The sequence below is a fragment of the Ornithorhynchus anatinus genome, chromosome 7, assembly GCF_004115215.2.
Source record: "Ornithorhynchus anatinus isolate Pmale09 chromosome 7, mOrnAna1.pri.v4, whole genome shotgun sequence".
Classification (NCBI taxonomy): domain Eukaryota; kingdom Metazoa; phylum Chordata; class Mammalia; order Monotremata; family Ornithorhynchidae; genus Ornithorhynchus; species Ornithorhynchus anatinus.
In genome coordinates this window covers 39,959,234-39,985,521 of record NC_041734.1, presented here as the reverse complement: position 1 = coordinate 39,985,521, position 26,288 = coordinate 39,959,234, and the positions used below count along the sequence as shown (strand labels likewise).

The 26,288-nt window shown below is 43.7% G+C and overlaps 1 protein-coding gene across 3 annotated transcripts in view; it reads left to right on the top strand.

Annotated features, from left to right (window-relative positions):
- The window catches only part of COL18A1 (collagen type XVIII alpha 1 chain), a 253,843-nt gene that overhangs the window by 216,846 nt on the left and 10,709 nt on the right, over positions 1-26,288 (top strand). For all 3 annotated transcript variants that reach the window (XM_039912631.1, XM_039912630.1, XM_039912629.1), the window contains 17 exons: positions 671-697; positions 3,298-3,342; positions 4,282-4,344; positions 5,270-5,305; positions 5,516-5,605; positions 10,693-10,755; positions 12,029-12,103; positions 13,274-13,300; positions 15,139-15,192; positions 16,049-16,123; positions 17,311-17,385; positions 18,388-18,430; positions 19,544-19,606; positions 21,012-21,055; positions 23,463-23,594; positions 24,953-25,097; positions 25,221-25,294. In XM_039912631.1, coding sequence (XP_039768565.1) covers positions 671-697; positions 3,298-3,342; positions 4,282-4,344; positions 5,270-5,305; positions 5,516-5,605; positions 10,693-10,755; positions 12,029-12,103; positions 13,274-13,300; positions 15,139-15,192; positions 16,049-16,123; positions 17,311-17,385; positions 18,388-18,430; positions 19,544-19,606; positions 21,012-21,055; positions 23,463-23,594; positions 24,953-25,097; positions 25,221-25,294 — 1,131 coding nt within the window. The remainder of the gene's footprint in view (positions 1-670; positions 698-3,297; positions 3,343-4,281; positions 4,345-5,269; positions 5,306-5,515; positions 5,606-10,692; positions 10,756-12,028; positions 12,104-13,273; positions 13,301-15,138; positions 15,193-16,048; positions 16,124-17,310; positions 17,386-18,387; positions 18,431-19,543; positions 19,607-21,011; positions 21,056-23,462; positions 23,595-24,952; positions 25,098-25,220; positions 25,295-26,288) is intronic.

The following is a 26,288-nucleotide window of genomic DNA, read 5'->3' as shown; positions in this document are numbered from 1 at the left end:
CCCGCCCCCTCTCCTTTTTAGCAATCTTGCATTTCCTTTGCCTCTGGGTTATGTGTACCCGGATGTCCTGCTGCCATCTCAACTCAGTATGTCCAAAACTGAGCCCCTCGTTTTCTCTCCCAAATCCTCTCCTTCACCTAACTGTCCCATCCTCCCCATCTCTCAGATCCCTAAGCTTGGCATTATTCTTGAATTCACATTTTTTTCAACCCCCATTCAGTCTTTTATCAAATCCTTGTGGTTCTTTCTCCACAACACTTCCAGAATCCACCCCTTCCTCTGCCACCCAGATCCTGGCATTTGTTATATCCTGCTTGACTACTGAATTAGCCTCCTCTCTGATTTCCCTGTCTCCAGGATCAACTCTTTAGTCCATCCTTCAGTCTGCTGCCCGGATCAACATTTCTAAATGTCTGCATTGAATGTAGTAGGGTGGTCTAGCTTGATATGGAATTCTAGAGGGGGAATTTCTTGATGATTGATCATGGATGATACTTTATTTTTCATTATGCGTCCATGCTATTGAACTTAATAGTTGCAGGTTGGATTTATCCCGTTATGTACTTGAAGCATTCTTTCAAAGTTTTACTTTTTATGGTAGTCACCAAAAATTTTCCCTAGGTAGTTGCACTGATATCTTGTTTGGTGTTTATTTTTTCCCTCAACTAAGGGCCCACCTGGACTGCCTGGACTCAAGGTCAGGAAACATTTTCATTCCTGTTTTAAATGCATTTAACCTTGTGTGCTTGGCTCTGTTTGTGCTGCAATAACCTGGTTCCCATGGTTATGCTGCTTTTCTGCTGCTTTTCCATAATGGTCTTCGGTTTTGTGTTGTTGCTGTTTTTAAAATTTCAGGGAGAGATTTAAAACCGCCCCATTTCTACGTGTATACATCTAACTTTTGAATTGGGAAAATGACACTGAATTGTACCTGGATCAAATGCTGTGTGTATAGCCCAAGAAGCATGAGAAGAGGGAGCTTGTTACCTCAGTCCGTTCTCTGACTTTTAATTGTGCAAGTCACTGACTATAGTGAGTGGAGTTTTCAGCTGTTAGAGCAAGGTCATGTTCTCATCCTGCAGCTGTTTGGGCTGGGCTTCCCACTTTACTCAACCTGAAACTCCATCAAGATCTAAGAACTTTAAGAGCGTGGGACTGAAGAATCTCCCAATTTGATTTTGTTCTTCCTAGCCTGCCTCCCACTCCAATGTCTCCTCCACCCCCTTTTCACCCTTGTTCCAACGGTGAACAACTGTGGCATCTATAAAGATATGCTTAACTTGCTATCAAGACAAGAATATGAGAAGCCTCGTGGCCGGACATGGGAGTCAGAAGGACCTGGGTTCTAATCCCAGCTCTGGCACTCGCCTGCTGTGTGACCTTGGGCAAGTCACTTAACTTCTCTTTGCCTCAGTTTCCTAATCTGTAAAAGGGGGAGTAAGACTGTGAGCCCTACGTGGGACAGGGACTGTGTCCAACCCGATTATCTTGTATCTACCTCAGCGCTAAGAGTGCCTAGCACATAGTAAGGGTTTAATAAATACCACTATTATTAAGAATAGCAAGAGCCATGGCACCAGTGTTAGTTCAAGCTTCTTATTCTAATCTACTACTATCCCAGAAAAGAACATTTAACTCCAAAATGGTCTCACGGTGGCTTCCCCTCCTCAGTTTGCCTTTCTAAGTGGTAGAGTAATCCCACGGTGCAGCTATCCCCGGGAGCAGAGGATGGTGGAAGGCCCACTTAAGCAATGGCTGCTCCTTCCAGTCCTGAGCTCCTTCTTGCTGGGCCTCCTGAAAGGGAAGCACAGGGATCTCGATCAGAAGTGGAGAAGGATTAGCTGAAGCAGGGGAGAAGAGACACTGCTCCTATTCCTGCTTCTGCCATAAGCAAAGGCCAGTCAGTGGCTCTGGAAGTTGCGGGAAGCTAGCATCCGAGACATCAACTGGAACAATTTCTTTCCTTGTCTGCTGCACCTGCTGCTCAGTTGCAACTCCAGGGACCGTGCCGTAAGGCCACTGCGGGAAGACGGATGAGGGGGATGGCTCATAGTAATAATGGCGTTCATTACTGTGTGCTAAGCACTGGACTGAGCACTAGAGAAAATAGTGGGGAGAATTAGGTATGATCCTTAGCCCCTCAAGGGATTCGCAACTTAAAAATGAAAGGGGAAATGAGAGTTTACGACTGATTCATTGGGAAAGATGAAACAATAACCAGAAAATGAGTGACAGGGCAATAAATGATAACTACAATAAGAACAATTGAGTTGTGGTTAGAGGAGCAGAGTTTCAAACTCCTGTATGCTCAGAGTCCAACAGTTATAAGTCACAACCACAGCCTTCCTGATGTTGGAAAAGTACAGAAGACTCCATGCTGCTGGTGTTTCCTGGGCAAGAGCAAGGGACTAAAGCATTCCCAGTGCTTAGAACAGTGTGTGATGCATAGTAAAGGCTTAACAAACACAATTAACCATTAAAAAAAAATTTGATGGGTGAAGGAGAGAGCCTTGCTATGTGATTTGAAAACCATAGTGGAATGGTTTTTAAAACGCTAAAACTTTGCAAACCCCTCGGTTTAACAAACACAGATAACCATTAAAAAAAATTTGATGGGTGAAGGAGAGGGCCTTGCTATGCGATTTGAAAACCATAGTGGGATGGTTTTTAAAACGCTGAAAGTTTGCAAACCCCTCAACTAGAAGAATTTTCTTTTTTGCTTCCCCCCCCTCCACCTCACGCTTCTGCCAGAAGACTCTACAGGCCATTGGGGATCAGGCTATTCGGGTCTCTTTCCCATCATTTGATGGGGACTGTTGTTGTCCGTCATTTGAACTGAAGGACCATAAAATAGCATCTCTTCATGGAAAAGATGCATAGACTAAGTGATTCATAGTAAAGGGCAAATGAAAATCGATTTTGCTTTAGTATTTGATCTTTTTACAGGGCCAGCATTGAACTGGATTTCAGTTTGAATTTTCACATCTGTATTTGTAAAATTGAAAAAAGGTTCTGTTCCCAAATCATTACCTATACATAGGAAATGAAGGGATTAGGCGCTACATGGACTTAATAAAACTATAATTGCCATGGAATTGTGCACATTTTAGAGCATTTGTTTCCAGGCAGGCACTTTTCCAAAGTAAATCATTTGTCAAATTTGGAGTGAAAAATAACTTGCATTTATTCTGCTGTTTTGTACTTTTTGGGGAAAGAGCAGTCTGATGAGTGACTGTTTTTTGTTTACTAGCCGGGCTGTATTAACTTGTTTCAGACTGTTTGGCTTTTTAATTTCAGGGTGATGATGGAATTCCTGGAATAGCTGGTCCACCTGGAGAGAAGGTAAGAGAGCATCTTATCCGGGATCAGAAAATCTCAAAACCCATCTGTAGCCAGAACTCTGGATGGGACCTCCTCGAGGCTCGTACTTTGGGAGCAACACGGCCTAGTGGAAAGAGCACGGGCCTGGGAGTCAGAGGACCCGGGTTCTGATCCCGGCTTCACTATATACCTCCCGTGTAACCTTGGGCAAGTCACTAAACTTCTCTGTGCCTCAGTTCCCTCATCTGCCGAATAGGGATTCAATACCTGTTCTCCCTCCTACTTAGAAAGTGAGTCCCTTGTGGGACCTGATGATCTTGTTTCTCCCCCAGTGCTTAGTACAGTGCTGGGTACATAGTAAGCACTTAAAAATGCCACTGTTATTTAGCCTATGGGGGAAAAGGATGTCTACTGTGGGTCTACTTCCCATAGAGCAGGGGTTGTTGTTATATTGTACTCTCTCAAGGGCTTAGTACAGTGCTCTGCACATAATAAGGGCTCAATAAATATGATTGACTGACCTGGATGAGGGATTGTGGCCATTTGTTCAGTACTCTTTCCCTCTGGTCCTATCTCCATCTGCTACTCTGGTGAAAAGTCATCCTGGGAGCATGTGGGAGGAGAATATGATGCATGCCTTAATATTGATCTTAATATTCCCTGTCCTAAGAAGCAGAGTTGTTTCAGAGAAGGACTAATCCAAGTCTTAAGTGACCTCTTGGCCTGTGACTCACTCTGTCATTGTGGGTTGTGTGTCATTTGTGCCTCATTAATTATAAGCCACTTTCCCAAAATATCAAATGTTCCTTTAAACGTGAGCAGTAACGTCAGTTGTCCTGGGTTGTCTTTGGAACTATTTCCTGTTCCTGTGGTGCTGTAAAGCCTGAGGTCAATATCTTTGGAGCATTATAGCTTACTCTGAGGGGTCATATTGCTTTTTTGTGTGTGTGCGCATTACAGGGAGATCATGGAGCCCCTGGCTTGCCTGGCCAACCTGGGATGGAGGGTCCTGAAGGGCCTCAGGTGAGTACATTCCACCATAGTGACTTTCCAAATTAGAAATCCTTCATGAGAGTAGCAGATGAACCTTACCTCCAAATCTGGATCCTTGCTTCAAACTCCCAAAGGAAAGGACATTTGTTGGCTCATCATGTGCACTGATTTACTTGCACAGTTCCTTATCTCTTGAAGGTGGGTCCGGGCAATTTTAGAAAACGGTTCAAATGTTCCAGGTTTACCTCCTCAGCCTACCTTGCCCCAACTCGTAAATATTCTGCACATCTTAAATGCTTGGTCTTCTGTAGAATGCTCGATGCTTGTTCAGCTTGGTTATAGTAGCATTCTGAGACCTTAGTCAGTCGTCTCAGAATCCTTTTGGTCTCCCTTTGCCCCTCACACATCCATTTGATGAAAGGAAAAGGGGAAGGTACGCTGCTTGACATGATATCCCCAGACCCGGTTAACAACAAAACAATATGATTAGTCAAGAGACTATAACTCCTCCTTTCCACCAGATAGAAGGGATGGTTGGCATTCATTAATAACAATGGGTTTTTTGATGCCTTCTTTAAGGATTGTATTTTCTTCTCAATTTTCCTGTTTCTATTTACTCTTGTCTTTGGAAAACTCCAACTACTAAGGGAAGTTGGAAAAATGGAGGTATAGACACAATATTTCCCAATATTGTCTGGCCCCTATCACTCCCAGCTTCTCTTCCTGTGTACCTCATCTTCTCTTCCCCTCGATACACATGGAGAATAGGCTCTGAAATTTCAGAATCTGTGAGTAAAAAGACACATTCAGAGAACGAGTTAGGGAATGTCAGAATTTATGAATAAATGGAAAACCACACTCAGGACAGAACTAGTTCAAAGCTTGCTATGTTGTCATCTTCTGGATTAACTGACCTTCTGTGCATGACCGACCATTCCATCTTCTCCCCACTTAGGGCTCAAAAGGTGACAAAGGATCCCCAGGAGAAAAAGTAAGTGCCATCAAAATTTCTAAGAAACAAGTAAATCTTTTTATCTTGTTTGAAACTTTGGCCAGAATATAGAATCATTAGTTTCCCAGGCAGCTAGTGCGGCAGCAGCGGTGAATGGTCTTAGAGGGTAAAAGGGTAGGTACGGTCTGTCTGTTCACTTGTCGGACTTCCTTCTGCATGAACGTTTTTCACCTCTTCCTTTTCTTGCAGGGAGAACCAGGGAAGGATGGAGTGGGCCATCCTGGCTTACCCGGACCACCGGGACCACCTGGACGGATGGTCTATGTATCACCTGAATATGTAAGTGTGGGCATTTTATCTCGGCTGCTTTTTCTCCACCCTGCATGTGGGGAAGAAGCCTTAAAATTATTCCGGAAGTTCAAATGAATTTTTGCTTCCCATACTCTAAATAGGACCTGGTACCAGAGCGGTGGTAGAAGTACTGTTCCTTATCTGTGAATTCAAACCTGATCATCTCTGTGCCACGTTTTTCAGAACTCGAGCGAGATGAGTGTGGTTCAGAGAAAGGATCTGGATCTAATGTTAGTTTTAGACCAAGGCATTAAGCTTGCAGAGGAAAGAGTATTTCCCAGATGTCTAGTAAATCATTTCTTTTTTAGTGTGCTCTCTAGTTTATTCCACATGCCATGTGGATTTAGAAATTGTAGGGAAGAGTAAATTTATTTCAAAATCAAATTTTTGTTTAGAAATTCAAATAGCTCAAAATGAAAAGTGGCCTAGGTGAGAGAGCAGCGTGGTCTAGGGAATGGAGCAGAGCCTTGGGAGTTAGAAGGATATGGGTTCTAATTGAAGCTATGCCATTTGTGTCCTGTGTGATCTTGGGCCAGTCACTTAACTACTCCATGCCTCAGTTGCCTCATCTGCAAAATGGGGTTTAAAACTGTGAATGCCATGTAGGACATGGACTGTGTCCAACCTTGATTAGCTTGTATCTACCCCCGGCATTTAGTTCTGTGCCTGGCACATCATAAGTACTTAACAAATACTGTTTAAAAAAAAAACAAACAGGGATTCAGGAGATCTGGGTTCGAATCCCAGTTCCATCACTGGCCTACTACCGTGTGACTGGGCAAGTCACTGAATCTCTCTGGGTCAGATTCCTCATATGTAAAATAGGGATAAGAGATAGTGAACCCCAGTTGGGATGGGGGACATGTCCAATATCATAACCTTGTATTTTGTATTCATTTAAATGCTCCTATTAGTGATAAAGAGAGTTAAATTCACTAAGTGAATTTAGAGAACTTTTGGATTTTGTTCCTTTTTCATTTCATGGGATGTCATCGCTGTTATTTTGCAACCTGGAAATGTTACTCTGCTTTACTCTCTAATAAGTATACGTGTGTGTGTGTATATATATATTTTTCCATATAGAAAATTTTAAAAAACGCATCAGGACTAAGGCATATGAGGAAACTCTATATCAGTACACAAAGTGTTCTTTTTTCTAATTGGATGAATTAATCCCCCTTTTTGTTTACTATTTTCTTACCAGTCTTTATATCAGCAGTGTCACTTTGCTCTTGAAACGTAAAATCACTCTGAATTGAAGTTGTGCCTTTTTCCCTAGGAGTCAATCATGTTGATTTCATTTCCAATCTGAACCCCAAATAATGGATAATGTTGTCTCAGTAGAAAAGGAAACAAAATGGGAAAATTTAATTTAGTTTTTAGGATTTTAATTAGTGTTCCAGGTTAGGACACTTAGGACCAGTAAACTTGAGAGGTGTTTGAAAATAATTGAAAAGATGGAAAAAAAATGATTGATATCATTTTTCAAATTATTGGGAAGCTGGGGCAAAAAACATGAAACTCAAAATTTTAATCAAATTTCTCTGTGTTGTGTTTTTGAAGAAACATCTGCAAGTGTGCCAGGGCCAGAGGAGTGTAACACATTTGATTTCTAATCATTTCCGTTGTATTTCTTTAATTAAGGATTCTAGATTTATATCTGACCGAGCAGCATTTGATCATAATTTCCTGCATAACAGTGTGTAGTGTGCACAGGGTAATCCAGGAAATGCTGGGTTCTCAGCACAGGTTTGACGTCAAATTTCTACCATTTCTAATTCAAGCTATTTGATAATTCCTTTCATCATATAAGCCTAGAAAAGAGATGATCAAGAAGCCATCCATCACTTTTCTGCTTTTGCTGATGACTAGGGTGCCTGCTTGCCTTTTTATTTCGATTAAAGGCACTCAATGAGACATTTTTCCAAAATTAGCCTCACACTTTTATTTTTGTTCATAAATATGAAATAATTTTTAAGAATGAGAAATTGCATGGTCTAGTGGAAAGAGCACGGGCCTGGGAATCGGAGGGCCTGGGTTCTAATCCGCCACTCTTCTGCTCTGTGACCTTGGGGCAAGTCACTTAACTTCTTTGTGGTTCATTTACCACATCTGAAAAATGGGGTTTAAAACTATGAGCCCCACGTTTATTCAGTAGTATTTATTGAGCGCTTACAATGTGCAGAGCACTGTACTAAGTGCTTGGAATGTACAAATCGGTAACAGATAGAGACAGTCCCTGCCCTTTGACGGACTTACAGTCTAATTGGGGGAGACGGACTGACAAGAACAATAGCAATAAATAGAATCAAGGGGATGAACATCTCATTAAAACAATAGCAAATAAATAGAATCAAGGTGACGTACATCTCATTAACAAAATAAATAGGGTAATGAAAATATATACAGTTGAGCGGACGAGTACAGTACTGAGGGGATGGGATATGGACTGTGGGATATGGACTGTGTCCAACCTGTTCAGCATGTGTCTATCCCACCTCTTAGTGCAGTGCCTGACCCCTAGAAATTGCTTAACAATATCACAAAAAAGGAATGCATTTTTCTGGAATAAGCAGGTGCTGAAAAAAAAGGATTCAGTAGCACCTTCATTACAATACTGTGGTACTATTTATCCCTCTTGACTTTCTAGCTATAGAATTCACTGACAAATCCATATTTCCAACTCCCTTCTGCACCATTGTAGTTTTTCACATTTTCTCTCTCTATCTCCTAGTGCTTTTTCATATGCTTTCAACAGTCTAGAAACTTCAAACACTAGCTAGTCTATCCTCTCATCAGTGTTTGTAATCATCTCCTCTGGAAAGCTAATGCTGCTACTTATGCATGAGCCCTAACCTCTCATCTCTTAAACATTTTCCTCCCCTTTCTAACTGCTACCTTCTGGTTCCTCTTTCTCCTCTGCTTTTAAATATCCTGCAGTCTTTTCTCTGCTGAAATCAATGTCCCTTGACCTCCCCCACCCCTTATCACAGCTTCTAGCCACTGCCAGCACTCCTCTTTTTCTGTCTAAAGTGTCCAGTGGGTTCTAGGGACCCACTGCCTATATTTTCTCTCTCATATTCACCTTGCAATCTAGATTTTTTGCCCTCTCTTCAACTGAGAATACAGTCTTTAAAGTTTCCAGTGACCTTCTGGTGAAATCTAATGATCTATTTTCTGTTCTAATCTTTCCTCAACTGCTCTGCTCTTTTAGCCCTGTCTGATGATCTTTTCCTAGAAATTTTCTGCAGAGCTTGGTTTTATAGGCACAGTACCAGCTTCTCATCCACCACATTTTCCATTGCTGGCTCTATTTCTTCTCTTCCCAAACTAACTGGGGTTTGTTCGGGGCTCAGTTCTAGTCCCTTTCCTTCTTCTTTCCATTCAACTGGGGAACATCAGCTCATATGACTCCAACTCCCACCTCTAGACAAATCTACATCTTTCACTCTGAACTCTCTCCCCTGTTCTACAATCCATTTTCCTCCTTTCTTTAGGAAATAGATGACCTGCCACACCATAAACTTAATATTGGCAAAATGGGAGATACAATCATCCATCTTAAACCTTCTTCTTGAGCTTATCGTTAATCTCCCTGCCCCTCAAACTCACAATCTAGACTGAACTAGTTGTGGGCAAGGATTGTCGCTATTGTTGCATTGTTCTTTCCCAAGCCCTTAATACAGTGCACTGCACACGGTAAGCTCTTAATGAATACGATTGAATGAATGAATGAATCTTGGTGTCATCTTTAGTTTCCCACACTGATTCTGTTTCCAAGTTCTGCTTGTCTTTCCTCAATTATGTTTCACGAATCCTCCCCTTAATCTTCACCTGACCACCACCCCCTAGTTACCTAATTATTTCCTGACTAGATTAACAGTCTCTCTTCTGGCCTCCCTATTTCCAGCCTTTTCATTCTATTTTACACAGAGCCATAGTTAACTTTCTAAAGTAGTCGGTAAACATAGCCTCATCCAGTTGAGCGGATGAATACAGTGCTGAGGGGATGGGACGGGAGAGGGGGAGGAGCAGAGGGAAAGAGAGGAGGAGAGGGTTTAACTGTGGAGAGGTGAAGGGGGGGTAGAGGAAGCAGAGGGAAAAGGGGAACTCAGTCTGGGAAGGCCTCTTGGAGGAGGTGAGCTTTAAGTAGGGTTTTGAAGAGGGGAAGAGAATTAGTTTGGCGGAGGTGAGGAGGGAGGACGTGGCCTGGGGGTCGACGGTGGGATAGGTGAGAATGGGGGACGGTGAGGAGGTGGGTGGCAGAGGAGTGGAGCGTGAGGTATGGCCAGTAGAAAGAGAGAAGGGAGGAGAGGTAGGAAGGGGCAAGGTGATGGAGAGCCTTGAAGCCTAGAGTGAGAAGTTTTTGTTTCGTGCGGAGGTTGATAGGCAACCACTGGAGTTTTTTAAGAAGGGGAGTGACATGCCCAGAGCGTTTCTGCAGGAAGATGAGCCGGGCAGCTGAATGAAGAATAGACTGGAGCAGGGAGAGACAGGAGGAAGGGAGATCAGAGAGCAGGCTGACACAATAATCTAGCCGGGATATTACGAGAGCCTGTAGCAATAAGATAGTCGTTTGAGAGGAGATCACTGTACTGAGCACTTGGAAGAGTATAATACAACAAAATTAGCAGATGCATTCCCTGCCTGTAATGAGCTAGATGGCACTGAAGTTTTTTTGTGTTTAAAGGATTTCACGTGATAGCCCCCTCTTTAATGGAGAGACCAGATTGAGCGTTTGGTGGGAGTTGTGGGTTCCATGACAATTAGTCACACTTGAAAGGAAATTAAAAGAGTCAAAGTCCTACACTGCAGCCTTTATTGATTTATGAGGTGTTGGTTTGTGTTCATCTTTAGAAAAAAGTGATCTATAGTTCCAGGCCAGCCTCCATGTTTGCTAAATTTGCTGTCATAGTCATCATAGATATCCTGGAAAATTGTGTTTTTTTGTTGTGTTTTTTTATTCCGTTTTCAGCCTTCATCTCCATATCAGAACTTGGCCTTTTTATGGTGGTTGGGTGTGAAATCATTTGAAAGTCTCCTTCTTAGATATTCCTCTATGATTTCCTTTGCAGGGTTCAACTGGACCAAAGGGAGACTTAGGAACAAAAGGTTACTGGGGTACTCCAGGACCGAAGGTAAGACAGCTGGGTGTGATTTTTCCCATCTCTTTCTCTTAGCTGAAAATAAATTACTTTCCAGATTGATGAAGTCTCAGCCTAGCTCTAAGTTTATTGAAGTTCAAGAAAGAAAATCTTTAGTGACTTTGAAGAGCCTTCAAGTAGAACACGGAAAAAGCCTTCAATTGGGACGAGGGGGTGGAGCAAGGCTGGTAAAATTTAGGCAGAGATAAAAGGAAGTACCTGCCAGGCTCTTAAATGATTTTCAGAGTTTGAGTTAAATGACACGGGCTCTAAGTATAATTGCCATTCTTTTTGCCTGTGTGCAGGCTCAGTAGAACATGATAGAAATGGAAATTTTTGATCTCTAGATTCCATCCTGTTACCCCAAGTAAAGGCATTCCCAGCAATGTGACCTTTCGGATAAAGCGCAGGCCTGGGAGCCAGAAGGACTAAGCTCTAATCTGTCACTTGTCTGCTCTGTGAACTTGGTCAAGTCACTTTATTTCACAGTGCCTCGGTTACCTCATCTGGAAAATGGGAATTAATACTACGAGGCCGATATTGCGTCAGCCTGATTAGCTTGTATCTATCCCCACACTTTGCACATAGTAAGCGCTTCACAAGTACCTTAAAAAAACCACTAACTCTTTGACTGTTGCCTAATGCTGTAATCCTCTCAGCTCTGTTTCTTCCCTTCCTTGGAAAGGAAGAAAATACCTTCACCTTCCCACACAAAATTTCTATCCTATCCTGTTTTTTTCCCATTTGAAATTATGAAAAAAAACTGATGGTAATAATAATAATAATTGTTGGATTTGTTAAGTGTTCACTATGTGCCAGGCACTGCACTAAGTGCTGGGGTAGATACAGGAAATTGGGTTGATGGTCTGATGGTCCAGTGGATCAAGAATGGGACTGGGAATCAGTAGATACAGATTCTAGTCACCAATCTGCCCTGGCCTAGCCTATGAGCATGGGCAATTCAACCTTCTCTGGGCCTCAGTTTTCTCATCTGCATAATGGAGATAAAACACTTGTTCTCCCAGCCACTTAGGTTGTGAGTCCCATGTGGGACAGAGACTTTGTCCCATCAAATCATCTTCTATTTCGTCCAGAACTTAGGACGAATAGTGCTTAATAGATACCAGTATTATTCGCTATATTGTAGAGAGGTTTGCCAATGAAAGAGCTTTCTTTGTTTCTTTGTGAGTTTAATGTAGTTGCTATCTTGTGATCTGTTCTGAGACTTTTCTTTCTTTCATGATTTTACCTTTCTCCACATTTCAAGGGTGAAAAAGGAGAGCCAGGAATGGTTGTTGGTTCTGATGGCATGGTCTTAGCACCTGGACAGAAAGGAAACAAGGTCAGACTCAAATTGTGTTTAATCATACTGGAAAGATTAAGATGTGTTTCCCTTCCTCATTTACTCTCAGTAAAGAAAAGGTTTTCCCTCGAGTGAGATGGTTAACTGTGGGGCTGAATCTTTGGGGGTTAGGATTTTTTCAATTATTTCTAGCCAGAGAGGACCTATTCCATCCTCAAAACTGGCCTGTGTTGTGCTGCCAGTAGTGATGTGCCACACCCTGTTTAGAGATAAATGGCAGGGAGAAGCATGTAGTACTCTAGCCTGAAGCTGGTGATCTGTTAACGGATCCTAGATTCGAGCAAATTGCACTATTGCCTCTGCATAGGGTGGAAGGCAACTGCATTTATTTCAGTCAATCAATGGTATTTATTGAGTGGTTACTGTGTGCAGAGCACTGTACTAAGCTCTTAGGAAAGTACAGTACAACTTGGTTGGTAGACACATTCCCTGTCCTCAGTGAACTTACAATTTAGATGGGGAAATAGACATTAATGTAAGTAAATTATGGATATGTATGCAAGTGCTGTGGGGCTTATGGTGGAGTGAATATCAAGTACTATAAGAGGTACAGATCTCGGTGCATAGGGTATGAATCCAACTGCAAATACATTTATTTGTTCCACCACATCTGGAAAAGTTCCCATTTAATGTCACTGAAACTCGATGATCCATACCCCAACCACTATATGTAGTTTTAATTCCTCATAGATGGTTGAACAACAGATGGGAATTGATGATGTACTACTGGAATTATCTTCCATGGTTTTATTACCGAACTTTGATCATTTGTTTGGGAGATAAGGAAGATTATAGACAAACCCCAGGCAGACGGTTTCCTTTCTTTTCTTCAATGTACACGGTCTTGAGGACTCAGCTAGTAACTCTTCTGGATGGATGAGCACAAGACAGGGAAAATCATAGAAAAGCTTGGTGAAGAGAATCCAGAGCGGTGCAAGAGATGCTAAGAATGCCTCACCTTTTATGGTAGATTGATAGTTCAAAATTGGACACCGTATGTTTTTCACAGTTAATCTATGACCATACATAAGTCAAACAGGGAAGAAATGTAAGAAAAATCACTGTACAAGAAATGTATCCTAAATTATTTGCATCCGTCGGTCATAATGTAGTGGCACTAATGACAGCTTCTGCTTTTCTTTGGCACAGGGTGACCCAGGCTTCAGGGGACCCCCTGTAAGTGACCTTTTTTTTTGTATCAAACCTAATTAATAAATCTAATTTATATAGGTATACATTCAAGGAATTTTGTAAACCACCATATAAATTAGATATTCCAAGTGACTTCTGTTATTTTCTTCTCAGTTCTGTATTTCACACACCAATAACCTAGCCCACAAGCCAACTGAATAAACTGAGGGATATTGAAAGGAAATAGAAATTACCACTCTGTCCTAAAGGATAATGTGCCCAGCTAATTTTCTTGAGTTTATTGCTTCCCAGTTTAAAGCATCTTGGAAGTAAATCAGTTCTCCTATAAGGGAATAATTTTGTTCCTAAAGAATCGTATGTTAAGAATCCTGACGTCACACACATGAGCACAACTATTTCCTCTGACCCCAAATCTCATTATATCCAGAATGATGTGTTTTGAGGAAACAACATTCCCTGATTCCTCAATGGCATACTGCCAAATAGCATAATAAAAACACTTGCTAAGGTAAACCTGTCTGCTTAATTTGAGGCTTCCAGAAAAGTCAGATGCAGGTGGCCAGTGTTTACATATGAACATATTTATTTTTCCAATAAATCTAGGTATGAGACTCCTGCAAATATATTAAGTAGGAAGAACCTTTTCTAGGTCAAAAATTTGGAATCCTTTCTCCAGAGGAGACTGATGCTTCACATCTCAGTATGACACCTGCTGATATACCTTGAATGCTCGTAACTCACATATATATTCTGAGTTTTGTAGATCCTATATATCATAATAATAATAATAATGTTGGTATTTGTTAAGCGCTTACTATGTGCCGAGCACTGTTCTAAGCGCTGGGGTAGACACAAGGGAATCAGGTTGTCCTACGTGGGGCTCACAGTCTTAATCCCCATTTTACAGATGAGGTAACTGAGACACCGAGAAGTTAAGTGACTTGCCCAAAATCACACAGCTGACAAGTGGCCGAGCAGGGATTCAAACCCATCACCTCTGACTCCAAAGCCCGTGCTCTTTCCACTGAGCAACGCTGCTTCTCTATCATCATCAATCGTTACCATCAATCGTTAATGAGTGCTCGCTATGTGCAGGGCACTATACCAAGCCCTTGGGAAAGTACAAGAGCCTGGCTCAGTGGAAAGAGCCCGGGCTTGGGAGTCCGAGGTCATGGGTTCGAATCCCAGGTCTGCCACTTGTCAGCTGTGTGACTGTGGGCAAGTCACTTCACTTCTCTGGGCCTCAGTTCCCTCATCTGTAAAATGGGGATCAAGACTGTGAGTCTCATGTGGGACAACCTGATTACCCTGTATACCCCAGCACTTAGAACAGTGCTTTGCACATAGTAAGCACTTAAATGCCATCATTATCATTATTATTACAACGTTATTGGCTGACGTGCTTTCTGCCACAGTGAGCTTTATAATTCTTGTCATAGAGGGAAAACACTAGACACGCACATCTGCTATTTTGTGTTTTGACTCTCTAGACAAGATCTTGTTCTGTTCTTAAGTTGGCACATAACTAGCAAGAAATGCATGGCACACATGAACCTCTTTGCTACATGTGACATTCTTGTTTGCACTTTGAATTTTGGGTTTCAGTTACATATGAAGCATTTAATCTGTTGGTCAATCATATTTATTGAGCACTTACTGTGTGCAGATCACTGTACTAAGCGCTTGGGAGGGTACAATATAACAGACACATTTCTGACCCAACAACGAGCTAACAGCCTGGAGGGGATGAGTTTACTGCTTACTCCTGTCAGGAGAAAGACCAAATCCTGACTGTGTAAGTGGCACGTTACATTTCCTTACAAAAGTTCCTGCTGACTCTTCACCTTTTCTCTCCACTCTAGGGTCCCTACGGACGGCCTGGGCACAAGGGTGAAATCGGCTTCCCAGGGCGACCTGTAAGAAATTTTATTCTCTTGTTTATGTTGTTGTTTAAGAGTTTCTAAGTTCAAAAGCTCCAGGTCCCGATTTAGTTTTCTGCCTACAACCTCTGCTTTGACATTGCCCTCCTTTATATCTGAACACACTGTTCATGGAAAAGATCAATTGTCGTAAGCAGAAGTGTGGCTGGCAGGGCGGATGTGTAACCACCAGCCTCTGCCCTCTTTGTCATACACTGAACCATCCTTTGGTTCCTCTGACTAACAATTACAGCCAGAGACTGCAGGCTCTATCGTTGATTGAGCCAGAATCACATGTTAACATGAGGCAGAGACACTCCATCTGTTTTTCTAAGATCCGCTATCAGGGTCAAAGTTGCCTGACAGTTTTCAAGCCAGCTTGAAGCCATGCCCAATTTCTGTCACGATCATCTCCCTTCTGTTGCCGTAGAGCAAGCATGTTGGCACATGAGAGTGATGGAAGAGATTGAAGTTGAATTCGTGCAACCCGACAACAGCCGGAGAGCTACAGAATCAAAATTGGGAGGTGTAAAGAAGGGCATCCCTCACACTGTTCCTCACAGTGTCCCCTATTTCCACCATTGGACCGAATTCAGAGTTGGGAGGACATCATTTTATCACTGTGTTGGCATTGCTTGGGCTCTTATTTAGACACCAAAAGAGTCGAGAAGGGAAGGGCAAAGGCGTAGATTTCCAATAAGCCCCCTAGTCCTACAACATCTTGTTATTCTCTCTCTGTCAATAAAGCAGACCTTGTGATGTGTCTGATGGCACAACCAGGTCAGAGGATCTAGCTGGGAAATAGAAATCATAATGAATCACGTCACACTTAAACATGCTGCTCTCTTCTCAGGGTCGTCCTGGGATGAATGGACTGAAGGGCGAGAAAGGTGAACCGGCAGATGTCAGTGGAGGATTTGGCTTCAGGGTAAGCATCCCAAAGCATCTGAAACACCCGCTGCTGGACTGACGACAGCCGAAGTGTGGCCGGCTGCGGGTCCTTTTTTCAGCCGTTATTCACTGTGATGCTGCCAGAAAGATGACGTGATTGCTGTTATGGGCCCTTTTCCTCCTGAGGAGACAAAGCTCTTTCAAATAAACAAGTAGAATGATATAGAAAACAGCATCATGTGGAGGGAAAGAGGAGGGAAAAGAGCAGAAAGGCATATAGAGGGAGAGGGAATGGGAAGCGAGGGGTAACAGAATGGTGGGGGGTGAATAAAAAGAGAAAAAATCATGTTTGTAATAGCTCAGGGATGGAAGAACGCTCCAGATTGTCTCTTCAGGAAATATTTTTACCATTCAATTCAAGCTATTTCCTCTAATGACAATATAGATCAGTCTTCCTACATGCTTCTTTCTGAAGCATTTATCAGAAAATCCATATGGGTACTTCCAAAAAACCCAAAAGATTAAATAGTTCACAATCAGCTAGCTTTTGGGAGGCTTAGAAAGTGCCATTACATTATCATCCTTCTCTTAACCCCAGTGATGTTTCTTTGCGGTAGGCATTGCCTTTGAATAAGCCGGTTTCTTTCCGAGCATCTGAACCCAATAGCGAGGAGTTTGGAGTTAAGATTTCCCTTCCTGAAGCAAAAGGCATAGGAAATTAGATTTCAGTTCTGTGTTTGCCTCAGAGAGTTGGTTTTTAACTTTGCCATTGTTCTTTCTGTATGAACGGATTCCAAACCTGTATCATTAGTGTATGTGCATATGGTCAAGATATTTTTGCTTCACCCATGTTTATAAGTGGATGTTTTGCGAAGAATGTTTACAGAGTTTAGTCCTCGGGAACATCGGTTCTTCCATCGCAGCTCCGGGAGGTGAAGCATCTTGCCCTTAGCACTCCAGCACAAAGATGGGCTTCCTACAGGGCCCCTTTCCCTCCCATGGCGGTAACTAAGCTCATACCCACCAGCGTCATACCCATCAGCATCATTCCTGTGTCCTATTCTGTGCTACAGAGAGGCCAGCTAGGAAGGGGCTTTGAAACGCCAGATACACTCCCCCAAAAAGCTGTTCTGCTTGGGAACTTCATGTCCAAGCTATTTTCCTTTTATGTTTTCTTTTTCTTCTTCAATCCATTTAATTCTTTCATTCATGCTCCTTCTTTAGGGTCTGCCCGGTCTCCCCGGTCCCCCAGGTCCCCCCGGCCCTCCTGGTGCTTCAGTTCCTCTCTATGATAGTAACGTAAGTAACCCACTCACCCGTTGAACTCCACTTTCTTATCTGCTCCTGCCGCACTTATCCTCCCCACCTCCCTCCGTCTGCCTCCCCCAAATACCTTAAAAAACTCAGACTAGTGACCACTCTGAATCTTAGAAGAGATCTGCGGTGTTTACAAACTATTTATTGGCTTAGGTGAGCCAGCCTGGAGATGCTGACCGATGTGACCTTGGCCCTGCTTGTCTGGAATGCAGCATTTGTAGTTTAGTCCAAGAACAGGGGTGGTTATGCAGAGACTTGAGTTTTGAGCTTGACTCTTCCACTGACTAGTTAGTTTCATTGACAAAATAATTGAAAGAATATGCAGAACTAGGAGAATTGGTATCATTCCCCCTGTAGGAAAGAAGTGTGAGGAGGATTTGATAAGTCCCCATGAAAGGACTTGATTTGGATGGTGGTTAGAGGCCATTTTCTAATTCTTCCATCACTAAGAAAGATTAACTGACGATTGAAGATTGGGTTTCCTCCAGAAATTGTCCACATTCCTTCCCTTGAGGCTTTTTTGGCTAGGGCAGATGCCATACAGACTCTCTCTTTCCTTCCCTGGGGTGGTGAGGCAGATGCTTGGGTAGGCATATTGCATGAGCAGGCCTTGCCCAGGCGTCCAGAGTCCCACAGCTACACAAAGATATGCTCAGCACCCAAACGCGAGTCTTTTAAACTCCCAGTCCAAATTTTGCCAACGTACCACCCAACTGGTTCACACCAATTAACCACATCAAGGGCTCTTTCACACTGTCAGAAGTTTTTAAAGTGTGTTTTTGCCCGGCCTACTAGATAATGCAAGCCACCCATCCTGGGCCTCAATTCCTCCTCTCGGTCAAATGAACGTAGTGACATCTGACGAGTGATCAGCCCTGGTTAGTGACAGGTCAACACGCGGATGGCTCGGAAAGGTGGTGATTGTGGGAAAGATGCGATGGATGCCTTTCCACAAATGTGTTTCTTCTGGGTGATTGTTTGCAGGCATTTGGTGAGACTGGTCCCGCTGGGCCTCCAGGATTACCCGGTAAGGACAATTCAATGAACCAAAGTAGGTACTTCTTAAGGGAGCAGGCGGAGCATTCCATTGTAGTACAGGGAGGCTTTGCAATCGAGGGTCAGGCTTTAGAAAGGCCTTGTTGACCTGATGAAGGCATGGTAGCATCTCTCCTTCATTTGTTGTAGAATTTTCTTGTTTCTTCTCAGGTAAGATCTCTGTTTCACCTTTTCAACTGAAGGAGTTTTGTCTGGTTCCTGGCACTTTGCATAATTATTCATTGCCAAAGCCTCTGGGCCATTTAATTACTCTGTGGTTTCTCAACATCCTTGTAATGTCAATAATGTCAGTGTCTAGTTGGGGGATTTGGGGTGGGATTTTTTTGTTCTGTTTTGTGTAATTGTATTTGTTAAGCACTTACTATAATAAAAATTATTGTGGTATTTAAGAGCTCACTCCTACTACGTGCCAGGCACCATACGAAGCGCTTGAGTAGATACAAGCTAATCAGATTGGACACAGTCAATGTCCCATATTGGACTTACAATCTTTATCATGAGAAGCAGCGTGGCTCAGTGGAAAGAGCCCGGGCTTGGGAGTCAGGGGTCATGGGTTCGAATTCCAGCTGCGCCACTTGGCAGCTGTATGACTGTGGGCAGGCAAGTCACTTAACTTCTCTGTGCCTCAATTACCTCATCTGTAAAATGGGGATTATCTGTGATCCTCACGTGGGAAAACCTGATTACCCTATATCTACCCCAGCGCTTAAAACAGTGCTCTGCACATAGTAAGCGCTTAACAAATACCAACATTATTATCCCCAATTTACCGGTGAGGTAACTGAGACAGGTTAAGTAACTTGCCTAAGATCACACAGCGGCAAGTGGCAGAGCTACGATTAGAACACGGGTCCTCCTGACTCCCATTTCCGTGCTCTATCTGCTAGACCACACTGCTGTGTCTAATGTAGCAGTATTGCCCAGCTGAAACAATTTCCACAATTCTGAATAATGTTCCTGCCAAGGCTGAGACTTGGCCTCTGAAACAGCCAGCCCTTCATGTGACTGAACAATTGTGGTTTGTGGTGAATGTTCTCTGCTTCCTTAAAACATGAAAACTTCACTCTCTGTTATATTTCTTTAGGTTTTCCAGGTACCCCGGGACAGAAAGGTGAAAAAGGAGATATCGGTCCTGCGGGGCCCCCAGGTAAACAGTAATTCAATTAAAAAAACAAACAAAACAAAAATCTTGGACTTGGTGTAGCTACAGGATAGGCCGGGTAGCTTGGATCAGTCTGGCAACCAATCAGTGGTATTTATTGCGTGCCTACTCTGTGCAAAGCACCTATGCTACAGAGAGTCCTATACAATAGAGTAGGTAGCTATGATCCCCACCCTGAAGGAGCTTACAGTCTAATTTAGACTGACCATTGGATTACTGTTTGATGACTGCAGCAGAGGAGAAGCATCTGTCATACTGGTGAGATTTAATAATATAAATGGCCTGACCAACTCATAAAGAACCTAGTCCAACTTCTTTGTTTTCCTGAGTTTGAGTGTCTTAACCAAAGAAGGCAGAAAGTGGGATGTGTGTTTAGGTCCTCCTCCTAAAGGTAAATGTGGTAGACTGGTACCTATGTTTCTGAGGCTCTGGTAAAGAAATTGATTTCTTTCATACCTGTTATTTATTATGTATCTTAAGTTTTCCCCATTGTTGGCCAGTAACTACTCAACTAACTTATTCTTATTACCGACTTTGTGTTGTGCATAATATAAAAAATCAGTAACAGGGACGAGCTAGTGGTGCATGGGAAATTGAGAATACATAGTTGTGATGTTATACTGGGAAACCTTGAGTTGGTTTCATGACTTAACCGAAATAATAGATTTCAGCCCTCTTGATCTGTGTGAAGTTCCACAAAGGTCATTCTTAAAAGATCGGATTGTCCAAGCCTGTATGTTAGTGACCCGGGGGTCACACTGGAAATAAAACCGTAATAATTGTTCCGGGTGGATATCTGAAGAGAGAAGCTAGGCTTTGGCATTGTTACTACCCTAGTCTTGGAATTAGCTAAGGCGCACATTAAACAATACCAGTGGGATTTGCAGTATGGGATGAGGCTCGCTATAACCAAAGTATAAACCAAACCACTGCATCCTTGAGTAGAGTTCTCATTTCCAATTGGACTTGCCAAACAGCCTGCAGATCTCTTTCTAATTCTGAATCTTTAGCTCTTAATAGTTTGTGTGTTTGTGTGCATGCATATCAGCCATATTTAGTGAATGCTTATTGTGGGCAGACACTGTACTAAGCCCTTGGGAAAGTAAACATAACAGCATTTGTAGACCTGTATCCTGCTCACAACGAGCTTATAGTCTGGAGGATGAGCTTACAGTTTAGCATAGTATACGTGTGTGTGTACACGTATATTTAGTATTTATTGAGTGCTTACTCCAACAGAGCACTGTACTAAGCACTTGGGAAAGTACAGTATAACAGCGTTTGTAGACATGTACGCTGCTCACAACGAGCTTATAGCCTGGAGGATGAGCTGAATGAATGTCATTCATTCAGGAAGTATCTAACTTTGCTTTTTTTAATGGCCCTGCAGGACCATTCCCCTATGATTTCAGCCACTTTGGGACCAGTGTTAAGGTGGGTACAGTTCCCGGTTGAAAGTATTTTTTCAAAATGCCCATTCGGTTGTGAAAAGGAAAAATCCTCTGGGTCTTTATGAGGGAAGATGCATTCTGAAGCAAGTAATCACAGTGAAATATTTGCACCACTTAATTATCATTTCAGAGCTCTGTTTACAAAGAGTGTTTCTCCTGTGGTACCTTCATTCTAGATAATGTCAAGGAGAGGAAACTGTTTGGGGCAGATCAGCTTAGATTGAGTGCACCCATGGGTGGGGGGTATGTCTGTGTCCACAAGAAGATCCTACCCTACTGATTTTGTTTTGTTTTGTTACCCCAGTCTCAGATTTCAGAGTCATTATTATACCTGTATAATTTGCCATAGTTTAATTTCAAGATTCCCTTGACTTTCTCTCTGAACGCTACACATTCACTCTTCAATCAGTCATCTTTACTGAGTGCTTACTGTGAGCAGAACACTGTATTAAGTACTTGGGAGAGTGCAGTATCATAGTAAACAGACTCATACCTTCCCCACAATGAGCTTGCAGCCTTACCTCATTAGTCTCCACATTCAAGCTATCACAAGTGGCGTCACTTTTAGGCACAGCTTTACTTACTCTGCTTTTGGCTTTGTATCAAGCACTGTACTAAGCACTGGAATAGATACAAGATAATCAGGTCAAACACAGTCCCTGTCCCCAACATGGTTTGTATTTCTAAGTAGGAGGGAGAAGAGAGAGCTCCATTTTAAAGATGATGAAACTGAGGCACAGAGAAGTTTAAGTGTCTTGTCCAAAGCCATGAAGTGGTCAAGTGGCAGAGTGGAATTGGAACCAGGTCCTCTGACTCCCAGGCTCATGTTCTGTCCACTAGACCACATGGTCTTTTTCATGCTCTCTTTTTGTCACCCTGCTGGGACAGGTTTCTGTGGCCAATAGTGGACACTAGCAGAAGGTCTGAGGCATGTTTTATCCAGGTTTCACTTTTTATGTCCCAATAGCACCCTCCAAGAAGCAATAAGTACGAGATCCATCCTGAAGGTGCCAGGGGAATTGCCAGGAGAAGCAGCATGACCTAGTAGAAAGAGCACAAGCCTGAGAATCAGAAGACCTGGGTTTTAATCCTTCCCCTGTCACTTGCCTATTCTTGGGCAAGTCAAGTAACTTCTCCGTCCCTGTTAACTCATCTGTAAAATGGGGGTTAAAGATGTGAGCTCCATGTGGGACAGGGACTGTCCAACCTGATTATCTTGTATCATCTACTGTGCCTGATACATAGTAAGTGCTCAACTAACATCATTAAAAAAAAATTTAAAAGCTCTCGGTCCAAGCACCCCATTAAGGAGCTACTAATCAGAACTGCTTGAACTTTAAGTCAGTAGAAGGCAGGGACTGAGTCAGATTTAACTTGCTCTGGGCTCATCTCACAGCCCTGCTTTATTCAGCTCATCCCATAGCCCCGCTTTATTCACAACAAACGGGTGGTTAAGATATGCCTTCTTACAATGACAGTCTACGTCTAGTAGTCTTTGTCAAAGGGTTTTCAATAAATCTAGGAATAAAGCTCAATTAATAAATTCCAAGAATTAAAAAAAAAATGAAACTTTCTCTGCTCTCTTTGTGGGCGAGCAGTGGTCGATTCATACTCTCTGCTTGCCTGTGACCATCTGTGAGAGAGGCTGACATTGCGACCTGTGAATTATGTGCTGTACTAAGGCACTCAGTTCTCAAATAGCACAAGGAGTTAATAATGGTGGCGTCTGTTAAGTGCTTACTATGTCCAAAGCACTGTACTAAGTGCTGGAATAGATTCAGTGCAATCAGATCATACACAGTCCCTGACCCACGGGGTACTCACAGCCTAACAAGGAGGGAGAACCGGTATTTCACACTATTTTCCAGATGAGAAAACCGAGGTAAGTGAAATGCCCCCCAGGTCCCACAGTCGGAGAGTGGCAGAGCTGGGATTCAAACCTAGGTCCCCTCCTGACCCATTTGGCTTGTACTGTAAGGCGAATCAAGTGGTGATTCCAAAGAGGGAGACCAAGGCCATTTGATGAAAAAGACAATTCAGTGATCAAACAGAAGTGTTTGGAAACTACCGTATCTCAATTTCATTTCCTCCTTTCTTCGGATGAGGGTCTGTTGGGAATGGACCGTGCCAGGTAACCTCTCTCTGGAAATAGCACCCTGGAACTACTTCGGGTGCTCGGTCTCTAGGAAGTGAGAGAGTAGGGGCATTGAGTCGAACACCACTCAAGCTGGCCAGTGGGTTTCTTACTGTTTCTGTGGTGTCCTAGATTTGGGACCTCATCAAAGTGGCTTCTGTGACGGTTCTAGGCCACCTTTAATTTTTCCTCTGTTCATTTTATTTTTACTTTCTAAACTCTTTCCTTTAAAATGAATGAAAACTAATGTCTCCAGGGAGAAAAGGGAGCGCGAGGAGACGCTGGGCAGAAAGGTGAACGGGGTGAACCTGGAAGCGGTGGATTCTTTGGATCAAGTGCCGCTGGCCCCCCTGGCCCTCCTGGCCCTCAGGGGTATCCTGGAATTCCGGTAAGATGCCACCTCACCCGTCCCCTGCTCTCATTCTTACCACTCAGCCAGAAGCCCAAGATAAAGCTCAGACCTTGTCGCTACTTTCCCTGAAGACCTGAATAGGACGGGGTCTTGGCAATTCCCGGACTTGTCTTGAGAGAGAAAGAAAGCATTTCCTAATGAACAGCTACCAGCCTGGACAGAAAAACTTTTCCCTCAGGACCAGAATTTACTAAGAGGGAAGGCACCTCTTCCCTGGAGGGGAATGGTGAGGAGTCCCTCAGTCATTGCCTGGTTCAGCTCTTCCCTCTGCTGTAGGACTCACTGCCCCAGGCTCCTTGTTTCAGAGAGGGATCAAATGTAATCTTCTAAGACAGGAAGTAGGGATGGAGCAACCTCTGTCACCCTCTGGCTTGTTTTTCCAGACCTCCTACTGTTCTGGGATCAATAAGTTAGTTCTCCAGGGGATGCAGGCTTGGGTAATATTAGCCCAGTTCCCAGAGAGAATGCTCAGCCAACCCCTTCCCACCCCCCCGTCCAGCTGTAGTTAAATTGGAAATCGTCCCTAGAGAGTGCGAGTCTGAGGACATGAGTGTTTAAGTCCCTCTGGCTGAAAGTCACTGTGAAGGGCTGCATGTAGGATTTGGTTATCCTCAAGACTCCCATAACTCCCTTACCCTCTCCGTCCCCCGGGACTTAGTCTGAACTGTCACTCTTGCGTGTTTAAAAGACCTGACTTTAAAAAACAGTTCATCCCACTCATTCACTGTGGTAATCTCTTCCTGGGAAGCTAATGTTTTCTTAGCCTGCTATGTCTCCATCTCCCCTTCCCCAGACCGTGCCTTCACCCTTGCTGTTTCCCGTGTCTCCATCCACCCTCGCTGCACCTCCATCAACCCACCCCTCTCTCCTTTCAATTCCCACCCACCCCTTCTGTGAAGCCTTGATTGAGCAGGATGCGGGGAAAGTATCTTTTCACCCTCCCCCTCTGCCAGCCCGAGGAAGGATGAGTCCCTTCCCTTCCCTCCTGCCTCAGGATCCTGCACACTGTGGTTCCAGCTCCATTTCCTTCTCGTCAGCTAGTGGAGGTGTTTGGAAATGGATGAGGGCAGGTGGGGGCCCAGAGCTGGGGCAGCGAGGATGGGAGCGTGAACCCGTGTCGTCTGGTGGTTGGGAACTCAGACAGAGCCCCCACAGATAGCGGCTGCACTGGCTTTGTACACCTGGCTTGGGGGTTGAGCAGGTGGGACGGGCTCCAGATCTGAGCCCTCGGTCAACTGTGCAATTGGCCTCTGCTCAGTGCAAGTTTTCTCCTCGGAACCCCATGTTTTGGCCGCAGGGAAGACTCACCATGTGTTCTATTGTCTTATATTCAGGGTCCTAAGGGAGATAGTATAAGAGGCCAACCTGGCCCCCCTGGACCTCAAGGACCCCCTGGCATTGGATATGAAGGGCGACAGGGACCTCCAGGTCCCCCCGGACCCCCTGGACCACCCTCCTTTCCGGGACCACATAGACAGAGTAAGTTGTCCATCCTGAATATATCCAAAACAGAGTTTGAAAGAGAATTTGTTTCTGCTCAAGACTGACCCCCTCTTAGTGATGAAACTGATATCCCAATGTGTGGACTGTCTTCCCCTACAGCGATAACTGTTCCTGGACCTCCAGGCCCCCCCGGCCCCCCCGGTCCCCCAGGAACCACAGGACCATCATCAGGGGTAAGGAGCGAAGACAAAATGGTGCTGGGATCGGTTGGGGCTCCAGTTGCATGTTGATCTGGCCACCTGTAGGTCAGATCACCAGCAGGATAGCCAGCCCTGAACTGGGAGGGGAAGAGGATGTGTTCACTGAGTGTTGTTGGGGCCACACAGTGAGTGGCAGAAGAGTAAATCTGCACAGGGGTGGAAAATTAGCCACCGTGAGTTTCCCCAGAGGGGCATCTTGCAAACCTTAAGTCTGGTCAGTAATAGTAATAATAATTATGGTATTTGTTAAGCACTTACTGTGTGCCAAGCCTGGTTCTAAGCACTGGGGTAGATGCAAGATAATCAAGTAGGACACAGTCCCTGTACCACGTAGAGCTCACAGTTTCAATCCCCATTTTACAGATGAGGGAAATGAGGCCCAGAGAATTGAAGTGACTTGTCCTACATCACACAGCAGATGTGGTGGAACTGGGATTAGAACCCATGTTCTTTGACTCCCAGGCCCGTGTTCTTTCCACTAGTCCATACTTTCCAGGGGAACCACCCCTGAGACTGCCAGACTGGGAATGGTCCACAGATTCTCCATTAGGTCAGTCATCTGACCGCGCACACCTTGGGCTCTCAAAGGAAGCCCTCGACCAGGGTAAACCCAGGGTAGAAAGGGAGACGGATTCTGAGCCCAACTTTCCCCGATCTTCCACATCACTTTGAGATGTTAATCCTGCCTGTGAAGTAGGAATTAAAAGGTGAAAAAGTTTCGGCTCACTGAAAAAATCAGGACATGCATACCGAGCATAGGGAATATTACCAGCTTGTTGGGAGAATGGCGAGAAGAAAACCCATAAACCCTAATTGAATTGGAGGTAATTGCCAACTCTTTATGAGATGGGAACAGGATTTGGCTGAATTGTTTTGGAAAATAAAGATGACTGGAAAGAGCTTATATGCAGAAGTTAATTCCAGTTCTCAAATAAAGACTGTAGTATCTCTGAGAAAGACACCGAGG